Consider the following 13,678-nt stretch of genomic DNA (forward strand, 5'->3'; position numbering starts at 1 on the left):
CAGCTGACTAAGTTTTCTGATGAAAAATTCCCAATTATTGTATGATTTTGTACCTGTGAATTAGATATACTTGCAGATTGTGAAATATAAGAGAGGAACAGCTAGTTACAGAAACATTATGCCTAGTTCAAGGCAAGTAATCAATAAGTATAAGCAAGGTTTTTGAGATAGCTTGATTGTTAGCAGAAGTATCAAGATATATATGTAATTACTTGGGTGTTACTAGGGAGAATTTCATCATTTAAGGCACAAATCGTCCTTAGTTTATTGGTGCCTTATAACGAAGAATGACAATGAGCCTAGAAGTCTCTTCAGCTGAACTTGAGACTGAGAAGTTTGAAAACAAAATCATTAACTTTTATTATTCTCTCCGTTCCTTATTATTCTTTCCATTTGTAATTTTGATACTATTCTAAACTAAGAAAATCTTCTATATTATTCTAAATATATTCGTCTCAATGGATAGATTATTAGTATTCAATTATTATATTTATTATTAATAAACAAAGTGTTATTTTAATAAATGTGGACGGTCTAAATGGGAAGAACATTTGGGGACGAAAGAAGTAGCTTCTATATATACTCCATAATATTAGACTTATTATGTTATTAATGACGAGGATTACTACAACACATACTTCACTTAAGTATTTAATAATGTGAATAAATCTAAGTACTTGTACTACGTATAACCGTATAATATATACTCTATATATAATGTCCCGTGAAGTCGAGTTTAAAAGCTCAATTAAACTTGAGAAATTTGAGCTACAAAAGGCAGCAGTCAACTCAAGCTCACAAGTGAGGCGCTGTGTAACTTGAGACAAACATCAAAATATGGACAGAGACTATATTTGAAGCTTTAGCTACATAGGATTTATAAAGAGCTAAGGGTACCTCAAAATTCATCCTTGACTTCCCATAAACATAAGCCTTCATACATTTATGAACACCATATCAACAAAACGAAGCAAAAAAAATCTGACCAAAATAGCTTACTCTATCTGTATTAGCTCTCATACTTTAAGTACCTTCGTCTAATTCCAGTAAATATTGTTTCTTGGACACGCGTTGGTTTTCTTCTTTTCATTGACCAAGGAGAGCAGCCTTGAGACACCCTGAGTCCATACATCGTACTCCTGCTGACTCTTGCACTCAAACTCGATTACTCTATGTGTGGCTGTCTTTAGCCCAAAGTAACGCCGTTTTTCTCCAGTTTCAATGGACCTCCTCTCTGGCCATACTGGCAAGTCTTTGCAAACTTCCATCAGTATCTCTGTCATAAATCACACAATAAATCTCATCATTAATTAGTGATTCACCAGACATCCAAATTCAGAAGACATCATTTGCCAGTACTATCAAAATTCATAAGTTTTGACTTTTGCAATAAATTTTAATTATAGAGGAATATGCAAAGCACTGATAAGGAGAAAGAGGATGGCAAGTACTTTTTTTCTTCTTGGTAATTCCTGTTACATGTCTACTCTTCATTTTGAGCACAACCTGCATGACAAGAGAAAAATGGTTAGGAAAATGACTAACAAGTGGAAGAAAATGGTATACAATTGAGTAGGTTTTGAAAGAATTTAACCTGGCCTGTTTTGTCGATGTATACCGAGACGACTTTCCAGTGAAGATCACCTGGCAAAACAAATAAAATAATTCATCAATAACTAAAATTACTGAAATGCTTTTGATTAAATCTAGCCAGAGAAGCTGAAATTACCAGTTCGAGTGCGTTTAAGAAGCTCGGAGCCCCTGGCAAGGAGTTCTTCATTACATAAACCAAGAAAGTTTTCGCTTTGCAGATCAGGCTCACCATTGTAGCTACCATTTCGACTGTGCCTATTGTCACCTTTTATACCTTTCTCAACGGGTAGCACGGCTGCTATATAACATACTTCTTTCATTGTCCTTGCCTTCAGAGTTGCTGCCCCTCTTAAAGCTGCATTATGCATATAGGTTGTAATGATTTGTATAAAGCAATCTCCTCATATAATACGCACTTCTACACACATACACAGACTACACACTGTAAAATGCTAATTCAAAAATTATGACTAACTACACACATACACAGACTACACACTGTTACTCCCCTGATACTAACTATAAAGCCACAGTTTTTTGAGCCATCCCAAAGCAATAGGCCTTGGATGACAAAATGACTTTTTAAAATGATTATATACATTCCATTATATTTCCATGACATTAATTTTAGCAAATTTGTTTTGAAATCTATCCGTAATTATTTCAATTTGTCAATAGCTATAAACATTACATGATCTCATCAATTTCCAACGCATCAAATCTCTTTTTTAAGCAACACTTCAATGCAGAAAACGGGTTAGCAGAATTTGTAGGAACAGAAACACTCTAACCTGTTGCAGCAGCAGCAGTGAGAGTCATGATATCGCCATGGGATTGAACATTAACAGCAGAACTAATTACAGTAGCTAACTGTTCTCTCTCTGCTCCCATTGCCTCAGCAGCCTCCACACACCGTGCAGCCACCAAAGTAGCAGCTGAAGCCATTGCCATGTCAGTCTGCTCTACCTGTTCATCCTTCCCAGATGATCCAGACGCTGCAGCAGTTGCAGCCGCAGTTGCGGCCACAGCTGCAGCAACTGCAGCCACTGAAATTGCTGCATGGAGTTGTGCATTGTGCACTCGCAGCTCCTCTTTCTTTTTCTCACGCCTCTCCTTCAGCCACCTTCCTACTGTCTTACCCCCAACAGAACCACCAGCACAAGGAGTGGTACCACCACTTCTAGGACCCACACGGATGGGAGGTAAAAGAGGTTGTGGGGTACTGCTGTTATTCAGATACTGCAAACATTGATTGTAAACAAGTAGTGACAAGGTTAAATAAACTAAACAATTTTCAGTACATAATTCTAGTAATAGAAATTGAATTTTCTCAAATTTTAAGGAGCAAGGGAGTAGAAACGAGTCAAAGTGGATTGTCCTACACTTGCACTTCCTAGTTACTCTTTAAACAATGAGGTCGTCCTCTCTGTACATGATACAGCCCTTAACTTCATTTTCAGAATATTACCAAAAACACAATGAAATGATCAAGTTTATAGCATTTGTTCTTTTCTAATACGAAGTACTCCAGACATAACTTATTGCATCATGCATAAAATACAAAAACTCAAAATGTCCATGACATGTAATGGAGCAAATACTAATCAAGCTCATTTATGATGCTAGTAGAGTACATCTATATATTAAGCTAAGTGCTTTTTTATTGGCCTTTAGGGGAAGGGAGGGAGGGAGTAGGGGAGGAGGCATCACATGCTAGTCACATGACTAATTTCCTTCATAGCAAGCTTTGTAAAAGAATGTTTTGTAAAAGCTCTTTGGATATAAATCTATCTATAACATCAAAAATTAAAGGGTAACGTTTTCTTTTACTTTTTCCTTGGTTTAAGAATGGTGTCACCTATTTACTAAAGAAAAAAAGTCCTTTTGTAGCAATAGATAGCAGAAATTGTTAAATTGTTCAAATGAAGATTGGACTTTAAAATTTTCAAATTTGCACATTACCTAAAAGCCAAGACTAATGAGAGAAGCACTTTACTAAACTACACTGCCAAGATCCCAAAAACAGACAAAAAATAATGGCCTACATTAAATAACAGTATAACACAATAAATAGATGGTTTCCAGTTGGGCACTTGGGGTGATTTTCTAGATTAATCATGTCAAAATTATTTCTCAACTACTCAGATAATAAAATTACATGAAAGGGTTTGTGTAGTACGAATGAATTGCGTCTGTTTAACGAAAACCTATGCAGATCTTACACTCAAATAATGAAATGGTTGCACTCTCTCTTAATCAGTCCGTCCCACAATGATTGTCACAAACTTGTTTATTTGTTTATTTTTAGAGTTGATTGATCCGTAATCACACAAATACAGGATATTACACACTTTACACTTCCTAATGAATACAGAGTACAATTTTAATTATACACTTAAACCCATTTGGATTTCACCTTGTGAAAAGGGTAAAATTTGGGGACATGGTAACTTCTAAAAGTCAATTATCAGAAAATCAGCCAGTGATATGCCACAATTACAAGTACCTTGCACAGACTTCCTACAATTAGTGCATCCAGGAAAGAGTAAAAAAGCTGACAGTATAATATGGACTGTAAAAATAACGACCATTCAAAACATGCTAAAATTCTCACCTATAGATCTAGAAAGAAAGAGAAATATTTCAGCTAAAAAAATCTAAACCCAACAATATTTCCCCAACTACATTGTTGGTTGATCTTATTATGACTTTTTATTGGCACCAATTAACTGGTTTTTATTCTAACAACATTTACTGTACATAAACTGTTATATATAAATAAAAAAAAGGCGAAAATTCTTTCAGAAAAAAAAAAGAGATAAGAAAAAAAAAAAAATAAAAAAAATGGTGCACCCAATCGCAGAAGCGAACGAGAAGAGCCCTTTTGGCTCACTTTCACCGGAAGAGTTCTACGCAAAGCACTCAGTGAGCCACACATCCGAGTACATCACCAACTCGCGAGGCATGAAGCTTTTCACCCAATGGTGGACCCCACTTCACGGTGAAAAACTCGGGTTAATCTGCGTCGTCCATGGCTACACTGGCGAGTCAAGCTGGACCGTCCAGCTCACCTCCATCCACTTTGCAAAAGCCGGTTTTATTGTTTGCGCAATCGACCACCAGGGTCATGGCTACTCCGACGCGCTTGATGGGTACGTGGCTCACATCCCCGATATCGAACATTCGAACCCGTGGTTGATGATTGCATTTCGTTCTTTGATGCGTTTCGTGAGAGACACGCGCCAGGGTTGAGGTCGTTTATGTATGCGGAATCGCTTGGTGGGGCGATCGCGTTGTTGATTGCGTTGAGGAAGAAGCGCGTAGGGGGGGAGAGTGGTTGGGGGTTTGATGGGTTAGTGTTGAATGGTGCTATGTGTGGGATTAGTCAAAAGTTTAAGCCACCTTGGCCTCTAGAACATCTTCTTGGGTTAGCTGCTACGGTTTTGCCTACTTGGCGCGTGGTTCCTACTCGTGGTTCTATTCCTGATGTGTCCTTTAAGGTTTGGAACTTCTCATTTACCCTCTTTCTAATTTTGTAAATTTTTGTTTGGTTGTTTGTTATTAATTAATTATAAAACTTGTAGGATATAAATTACATATTGTAGTTCATATGTAATCATATAATTAATTATCAATATGAATATATATGCGGAGTAACAATTATAGATTTATAGGAGTACTTTCAAAAACAATATATACGTGCTTCATAGTATATAACAACTGTAGAAACCAATTTAAAATTGATAAACAAATAAAAACATTAGTCATTTCAATTACAATCATATTTTGTTCACCGTATTATATTTTCAAATGTTATAACAGGTGCAAGTTTTATAAGTTCATGAAAATTTAAGGACTAACTAGATTTAGGGGTTGTTTGGTTGCACACAAAAAATGGAGGAATTGAAATTTTCATGAATTTGGAAATAAGGAACTTGTTTGATAGACCATAAAAGTGGAGAATGTGAGAAGTGTAAAATCATGGAAATTTCCCATTCTCATAAAACATGGGAATATAATTACCAAGGTCCCCCCTGGTAACTCAAAATTCCCATAATTTGTAAATACCCATATAACAACCAAACAAGTTTAGTTAATTCTTAGGAAGTTTTATGTGGGATTTTAATTCCCATGAAATACAAATGGCATAGGAAATTAATTCCTTTGCCAACCAAACAACACCTTAGTTTAGTTGAGATGAGAGTGTAAACCAAGTGAATCATGCACCAAAAAATTAAAGCTAGAGTACTGCTTAGTAAAAAAAACCTCAAAATGGACGGATGATCTAATTGTAGTACCCACATTCACTAATATGTAGGTCATCTCTATTGACTTAGTACAAAAAGCTCTTAATATATAGTCAATAAAGATACTTAAATCTGCTTATTCAATTTTATTTACTGGAAAACACTAATTGTCCTTATATGGTTTGTGCTCCCCACACGTTGGTCTAATGTCTACTGTATCCTTAAGGTGGAATGGAAGCGTAAGCTAGCAATTGCGAGCCCAAAGAGGTACATGGGGAAGCCACGCGCTGCCACAGCATATGAGCTGATGAGGATATGCAGGGAGGTTCAAGGGAGATTCGAAGAAGTGGATATTCCACTGCTGATCATTCATGGTGGAGACGACGTTGTATGTGACCCAGCATGCGTAGAGGAGTTGTATCAACGCGCCTCTAGCAAGGACAGGACACTGAAGATCTATCCGGGCATGTGGCATCAGCTAGTTGGTGAGTCTGAGGAGAATGTTGAGCTTGTCTTTGGTGATGCTTTGGACTGGCTCAAGTCTAGAGCTTTAGGTAGCAAGTGATCAATATCAAATTGGTGTATTAGTGATTTAGTTCTATCCTAAATGGTGTTTTTTTTTTTTTTTTTTTTTTTTTTTTTTGAAGGATCCTAAATGGTGTGTTTGAACTTCAACTTCTTATTGTGTACAAGTTTTCAAAATTAATAAAATGGACTCTAAATTATAATAAAGGCGTAAAATTAGTCTCTTAATCCGGAAAGAATGTGATAGATAATTAAGAAAGGGTGATCAATCTAGATATTGGGGATTTTGGTTCTAATGATAGTAAAATTAAAAACTCTAATAGGTGATATTCAAACCTACAAATCCCAAAAACCGCTTATAGAGTATAGACCTCAAGGCCACCTCATAAAACATGTTAAAAACTTAGAATTCTTTATAAAGAAAAAAAAAGGCTGGTACTATTTATTGTCTTATTATTGGCTTTTTTCCCTTTGTAAAATTTTTAAAAGCAAAAATTAGTCAAAAAAGGGGGGAAATCCTTTTACCACATAAAAAATGAGCCAAGCAAGGAAAAAGATTGGTCACTCTACTTTTCCAGTTTTCCTTCTCTGTCCCCTTTCTTACCCTTTTGAGAATCCTTTTCCTCGTATTCAGTTTGAATGCAGCAATAATAAACAATTGTACAAAGTAAAAGCAAGTTTAAACAAAGAATTTAACCCTAATTAAGTAGTAAAAAGGAGCACTAAATCATTTAGAATCATAAGAATAATGATGTGCCAACTTGTCTACACTCTGCCTCCCTTTAGAAAAAAATGTGTTCTTCATACCTTGACTCTGAATTAATAGAAAACATCTACCATTTTTTTTTTTTTTTTGACGGGTAATAGAGAACATCTACGATAAAAGTGATTTCTAATTGAAAATTTTCTTAAGAAACATACAATAGCAAATTAATTCTCCTTCGTTTGGTTCTTGAAAAGTAAAGTACGAGTAGTAGAGAAAACAAAAACGAAAGCGAAAGGTTGAGAACTTGAGATGGATGGAAGGAGGCAAAAAGGGGAATAAAGATGAGAGGAAAACAAGCCTTCTTCCTTACAAAAGGAAAAAAAATATCAACTAGGGTCTCCTTTACAAATCAAACAACGAAAAATCATTTTCCCAAAAAATAATTTACACCCAACAAAACACTCTCTTTACGCGAGTTACTATTCCAAAGTGACCTATCTTTTTGAGATGGAGAGAGTACTCGTATCAATTTACTCAATGCAACCCATGGGCGAGTAGCTAACAGTACAGTAATTTCTTGGAGCTGCATTGCACGGAGTGAGTATACAAGACCATACAATACAGAACCAAGTTAAGGGTTCAGAATCTAAGAAAAATTGATTTTATCCAAACCAATCAGAGGGGCCTATGGTAAAGAAGGAAAAGGATAAAAAATTTACAATCACTAAACAATGCTATAGAAAAACCTACTCTATAATAGTGGGAAAAAAATAAAGTTAGCATTGAAAGAAACAAAAGCAATATCTCCATATTACTGTAAAAAAAGTGTACTAACAATAACAACAATCATAATTGATAGACCCATTGAATAGAGGACAACCTAAAGTAAGCGTCAAATTTGGGAGAATGGAGAAGCCTCAGGAAACAAAGCTGACATCTCTCTACTCTCTGCAGGTCATTGCTGTCTTCTCTGTTTCTCTCTAGCCTAAATCTGTTTTTAGCTAGAACTAACTATAATTAATAATCTTGATTTTTAGTTTTGAGTGAAATTTAAGGCAAAGATGAACTTTAAACTGGTTTTCTCCTGACATATGTTTTTTATTGTAAACAATGTTTATCCTGTACTCCCTACATATACTGTATAAAGTTCGGATAAAGGTCGAGTTGAGTCTTTAGTTTCAAGTCGGGTTTAAATCTCTCTTAATAATATGAGGTTGTATAGAAATACTACAATACTCCTTTTGTGTTCCATCCCTATTTGATTAATCATAGTCTTTAACATACGTCTTAAACTCATAACATGAACACATACGTAGTAAATAATTCCAACTCACGGAGTAGTAATACAATATACTTTAACATGCTCTGTGTTACTTAGAGTTTGAAATTAGACAAAACCATCAACTTTTAAGAGTATTCTTTTGAATTTTCTTTTAAGTGGCAATCTTATCTAAAAAGCTAAAAGACTCTTGAGGGTGAAGTATTCATACTCTTTCATTAGATACCAACTTTAGAAGTTTTAGATGTCCCACCATATCAATTTTCAACAAAATCTCATGATAAGTTCAAATCAAGCAATAAGTATGTGAAATGTTAAGTGTCTTTAAGTACAACTTAAGCATGTTTAATGTTTAGACAATGGTACTTGGAAGCAAAACAGAAAAAGTTCACATCACACAATATTTAAACAAGTCAAAAAAAAAAATTCCTACAAGACAAAAAGGTCACATAGTATTGTATTATTGGCACGTCTTTTATAAAATATTTGGGTTTTAAAACTAGTCGTATTTTAATGTCTCACGATAGATTAAAACAATACTGGACTCATCCATAAGGTGTATATTTAATGTCGCAATAAATTAAAACAACACTAGACTCATCCAAGACTGAGGAAACAATACCTTGTCAAAATCCACAGGAGGAGAAATAGGATCAGTAGGGCTGTCAAACATTTCAGGAGTAAGAGAAGAAGCAGAGAAACTTTGGCCTCCAATTCCATTTGGTGGCTCACTACATGAAGGCCTTCCTGATGTCATTGGTGACACTTCCTGCAATACACACAATGACACAAACATACAACATTCAAAAACTATTCCATAAAAGCATATATACCCTTTAAATTTAAATGTATGAAAGTGAAAAAAAAGGTGAAACAAATCTTATAGTGTGTGAGCAAAATCAATTAGACCCCATGAAAAACAGTCTTTTTCCGAATTAATTTCATGAAAAAGTCCAAATATAAATAAATGTAAACTTTGCATGAAAAATAGTCTTTTTTATGCAAAAGTTTGTTTGTTTGTTAAGCATTCTTAGAAAAATCCTACAAAAATAAATTAATTCTAACAACCCAAAAAATAAAAATGCAATTTGGCAATTTTGACATAAAAAACTTACAGATTGAGACATGATGCGCTCAAGAACAAGCTGAGAAGTAGCAGAAGAAGCAAAAGAGAAAGAATTCCCAGAAATAAGCCTCTTTTGATCATCTTGTTCAGCAGGAAAAACTAGAGAATGATGTTCTTCTTCAAAGATAGGAGGGGTATTGCAGGGAGCAACAGTTTTGGAGACTAAAGAAGGAAGAGAGAGAGAAAGAGCTTTTGAGAGTTGAAGAGCAGGTAAACTCCATGATCTTGACAGAAATTCCATCGGTAACCTTGGACTTTCTGGTAGCTTATTGTTATCATTGTTGTTGTAATTGGATTCTTTGGTCATTAGCATTGGGTTTGTATCCTCCATTTTTTCAGGGGATGCTTTTCTTAGGTTTCTCTCTGTTTTGTTTTTCTCTCTTAAATATGGGTTAGTTTACTCTTTTATACTACTGTGGCCTTACCAGGAACTAGGGTGACTACTTTTTTTCTTTTTAATTTGTGCTGCTTATTTCTTTCTGGGAGATTTTGCAATGGCCTTGGCTTTATAACTTTACTACAGTATTTTTTTCCCAATGAAAATGAGTGATTTTATGGGAGGACAAAACACATAAAAAGAGAGATAATACTCCGTATTATTTTATTAAAGAGATGAAAGAAATACGCAGTAAGTATTGTTTGGATCAAGTAAATTTAGTTTGAGTTATAATTCAAATAATAAGGCCAATGAGGTTTTGGTTTATTAGTTAAGACTAAAGGACATGCATACAATAAGTTACATGTTCAAATCCCTCAACCCTATTTGTAATTTGTATTGTCTTTGTGACTCATTCGACTTTACTTTACTTTTATGATAAATCAATCAATAGTAGAAATGTGAAATTTCATGCTACATAAATTTGGATAAGAAATCTTCATTCAATCAAAATCAGTACGAGTATTTCTTATTTCAAGTACAATTCGAATCTATTCAAATAATTTGGTGCGAGCCATGTTTTATAAATCTACAATTTACCTTAACTTTTTTACCTTACTCAAAAACTTTCTTTCTTATACTATTCCAATAACCTTAGGAGAAAGGGAGGGTAAAAAAGAAAATACTTGGTACTTTCCTGTTAAGGGTATCCTTTGTGAATGAACGTATTGTATTGACAACGGGGCTAGATATGGGGATGGAGTGTTTCGACACAATTGAGTTGGGGTTACAGTCAAAGGTGCATCAAGCTGATTACTGATGCCTTTGTTCAGCTCACTTTAGCAGGAAGCTTGCGTCCTATGGTGGTCCTCTTGTACTACTGCAAGTATAGACAAAATCCAATGTTCCTTAAGTATACTACACAATCATCCTCACTACCAAATTCTTGGATCTTTAAATACTGATTATTGGGGTCAAGTCATAATCAACTATCATGAACCCAATAAAGTACGGAATATGGTTTTGCAAAATGACTCTTGCGCACATTCGCATTCCATGGATGTGGCATTAAGAGGCTTGCCTTCGTACTCTTAAGAGTGCTAAGTTTGTAATGTAAGAAAATGTTCAGGTGCCATGTATAGTACATTTGGTGTTCGACTAAAGATAGTTTAATTCTAGCTCTAAGCAAGTCGTGGATCTTTTAGTTTTTTCCGCTTAGGCTAACTATAAGGAATGTGTCCACTATGTGCTATTATCGAATAATTGTGAAACTTTTTTGAAACTTTTTAAAAAGGAATTAAAAAAAAGGTGTGATAAAGAAAACATACGTTAATTCTACGCAAATGATTGGTTGATAATTTTAAGTTTAAACATTTCCTAAAAGGTAGGTTATGATTTAAGCTAACAATACACTAAAGTATTGATTTCTACACCATTCTAGGAAATGAAACATATATAGAGTTACCATTGACAGTGGACACCCTACAGTCACAGTTCCGTCATCTAAAAAATCAAAATGCAAGAATCCCAAACCTCTACATTAATGGTAGGGAAACTGGGTAAATCTTGGAAGTGATTCCTAGAAGCCTTCATACCTCACGTCAATGAATAAAAAAAAAAATCCCATCACTGAATCTAGTTTCTAGTCGACGTAGACCACGTAGTCACACTTGAACTTCAAATCCAATGACATTACAGTGATGAACCAAGAAAGTATACAAACATAACATTCCACAAGCAAACTGAATGGAATCAAAACTTAGAATGATCTTAAAAATGAATTGATGGGTGTCGCAACATCTACAGGAATTGGCAACATCGTAGACTGACAAAAGGACCTTTCCTTTTTGAAGGTCAGACCAAGCCAACATTGCCCCTTAATCTAAAACCATTTTGGGGTACTATTCAATTATAAAATAAAGGCTGAAATATAACTGAGAAGATGAACTTCAGCACAGAAGCGTGCCCTTTTGATACCTTTGCAGTTTGCAACTGTAAAACGTCATCATCTCCTACTCCACACAAAGTTAAGCCTCACTCGATGACAACCACTATCAACAAAAATAGTTACGGAGTACTATTTACTTGTAACTCGTCGTATGGACACACAATTCAAGCAAGAGATTATAAGGAGAAAGTGGAAAATTAATGAATTATTTAAAATAACTTTACCACCGATTACTCTCTCTAATCTCCTTAACTAGCTACCCATGCTATGTTACTCGAGCTTTTCATTTCACAGCAGGTATCATTGTCATATATTCGACACTCAGACATGGATGTAACATTTGGACACTTCATTTTAGGTCAAAAAATGAAAAATCTTCACAAAATACTCAAGTTAGACACTTAGACACTTACCCGTATTGGACATGGATACCTAAGCCCGGATACATAGATCCCATGTAATGAGTTGTGTAAGTAAAAAGAAATAAATAAAATACATTTTAATGCCAAAAAATGCTTCTCTTTTATACATAAAATATGTTGAAAAAAATATCAAAGAGGGGGACCTTAATAAGTTGGGACTCCTGCAACATTTCAGAGGAAGAAAACTCTTTATTCCCTTTGCCTATACTGAGGAAAAGTTTAAATCATATTTCATTATCATGAATGGGGTTGATCTCTTCAACAAGCCATCAGCCATGCAAGTAGCTAGCCAACCAATAATTTCTCTACTTTACCACCCCCCCCCCCCCCCCTTTTTCCCCTGTTGTTTCCTCCCATTTACTTTGAAAAAACTTGGACAGGAGAAGATTCCCACTGCATTTGTTTGGGGAGAAATAGAATGCTATTAGCTAAATTAACACAGATCAATATTACTGAGTGGATACAAGGATCAGGCCTAATCTAAAGTGTTGTTTCACACTTGATTGTCCAAAAACGAAGAATCGGAAGAGTGATTTTCTGGGTTGAAATTTGGAATGAATAACAACATACTGTATGATCATAATGCAGTATTCAAATGTAACACAGAAGGAAGGGCAGAGTAATGAATATAATCCACATTCATGATAAAACAACTGAGTGAAAAACTATGATCTACTAATTACCAATGATAAAACTACTAGTCCTACATAAAGTTGTGGCTGTAAAGGTGAAGAGAAAAATCCTAGCAAAGGTGGACAACAAACAGTCCACCTTAGAAAGTAAGATTTTAAAAGCTTGAGTTTGATCTTAAGTTTTAAAGATGGAACTCCCAGATGTCATCCGTGATACGTACTTTTCTTAAAGTGTTTGGGGGTGAAGCTGCCACATATATAACACCCCCCCCCCCCCTCTCTCTCTCTCTCTCTCTCTTTTTATGCAATGGGTCAATTAATTGGTGTACCTATAATAGCTATACTTCAGACAATGAGTCTTATTAAGAAGGGCAATAACTAAAAGTGCAAAGTAATAAAACAACAAGGATTTTGTTCACCTTTTTATTATTAATTTTCCTGATATTAATCATATTCTCCTCCATCTTCCACAATGATTTAGATCCGTACTCTAAAATGACGCTATCAAAACAAGTACTAAGAGATGTTATAGGTCAAACTAATGAGAATATCTTAAAAAGGTAACTGTTTACACTTTGAACATATGTAATTAGATTTAGCTAAACAAGAATTTCGTTACTATTTCAACAAACTACTGAACAATTTAATGAAAATTCCAGACCCCAAGATTGCTATTTAGTTCTATTTTTGAAAGTCTATCCCACAATCCACCATAGTAAACCAAAACATTCTAAATCACTCTTCAAACATTGAATTCACTGAAATGATGAAACCAAAGGGCTTAAATCAAAGCTTAAAGTCGCATGCGAGAAAGATTCCATTAC

At 34.8% G+C, this 13,678-nt stretch overlaps 1 protein-coding gene and 1 pseudogene across 2 annotated transcripts; one reads left to right on the forward strand and one right to left on the reverse strand.

Moving 5' to 3' along the window:
* Nucleotides 1-732: 732 nt before the first annotated feature.
* Nucleotides 733-9,991, reverse strand: LOC145567164 (VAN3-binding protein-like). Its single transcript, XM_081626400.1, has 7 exons — nt 9,466-9,991; nt 8,973-9,119; nt 2,385-2,832; nt 1,730-1,948; nt 1,595-1,644; nt 1,452-1,506; nt 733-1,276 (listed from the first exon to the last, which is right to left on the reverse strand). Exons 1-7 carry the CDS (start codon nt 9,805-9,807, stop codon nt 1,038-1,040), a joined length of 1,500 nt encoding a protein of 499 aa, XP_081482526.1. The 5' UTR covers nt 9,808-9,991; the 3' UTR covers nt 733-1,037.
* Nucleotides 4,397-6,468, forward strand: LOC145567166 (caffeoylshikimate esterase-like; annotated as a pseudogene). The gene is made up of 2 exons (XR_014095510.1): nt 4,397-5,093; nt 6,067-6,468. The product of XR_014095510.1 is annotated as a caffeoylshikimate esterase-like (transcript).
* Nucleotides 9,992-13,678: the final 3,687 nt, after the last annotated feature.

The sequence above is a fragment of the Chenopodium album genome, chromosome 11, assembly GCF_948465745.1.
Source record: "Chenopodium album chromosome 11, dcCheAlbu1.1, whole genome shotgun sequence".
Classification (NCBI taxonomy): Eukaryota; Viridiplantae; Streptophyta; class Magnoliopsida; order Caryophyllales; family Amaranthaceae; genus Chenopodium; species Chenopodium album.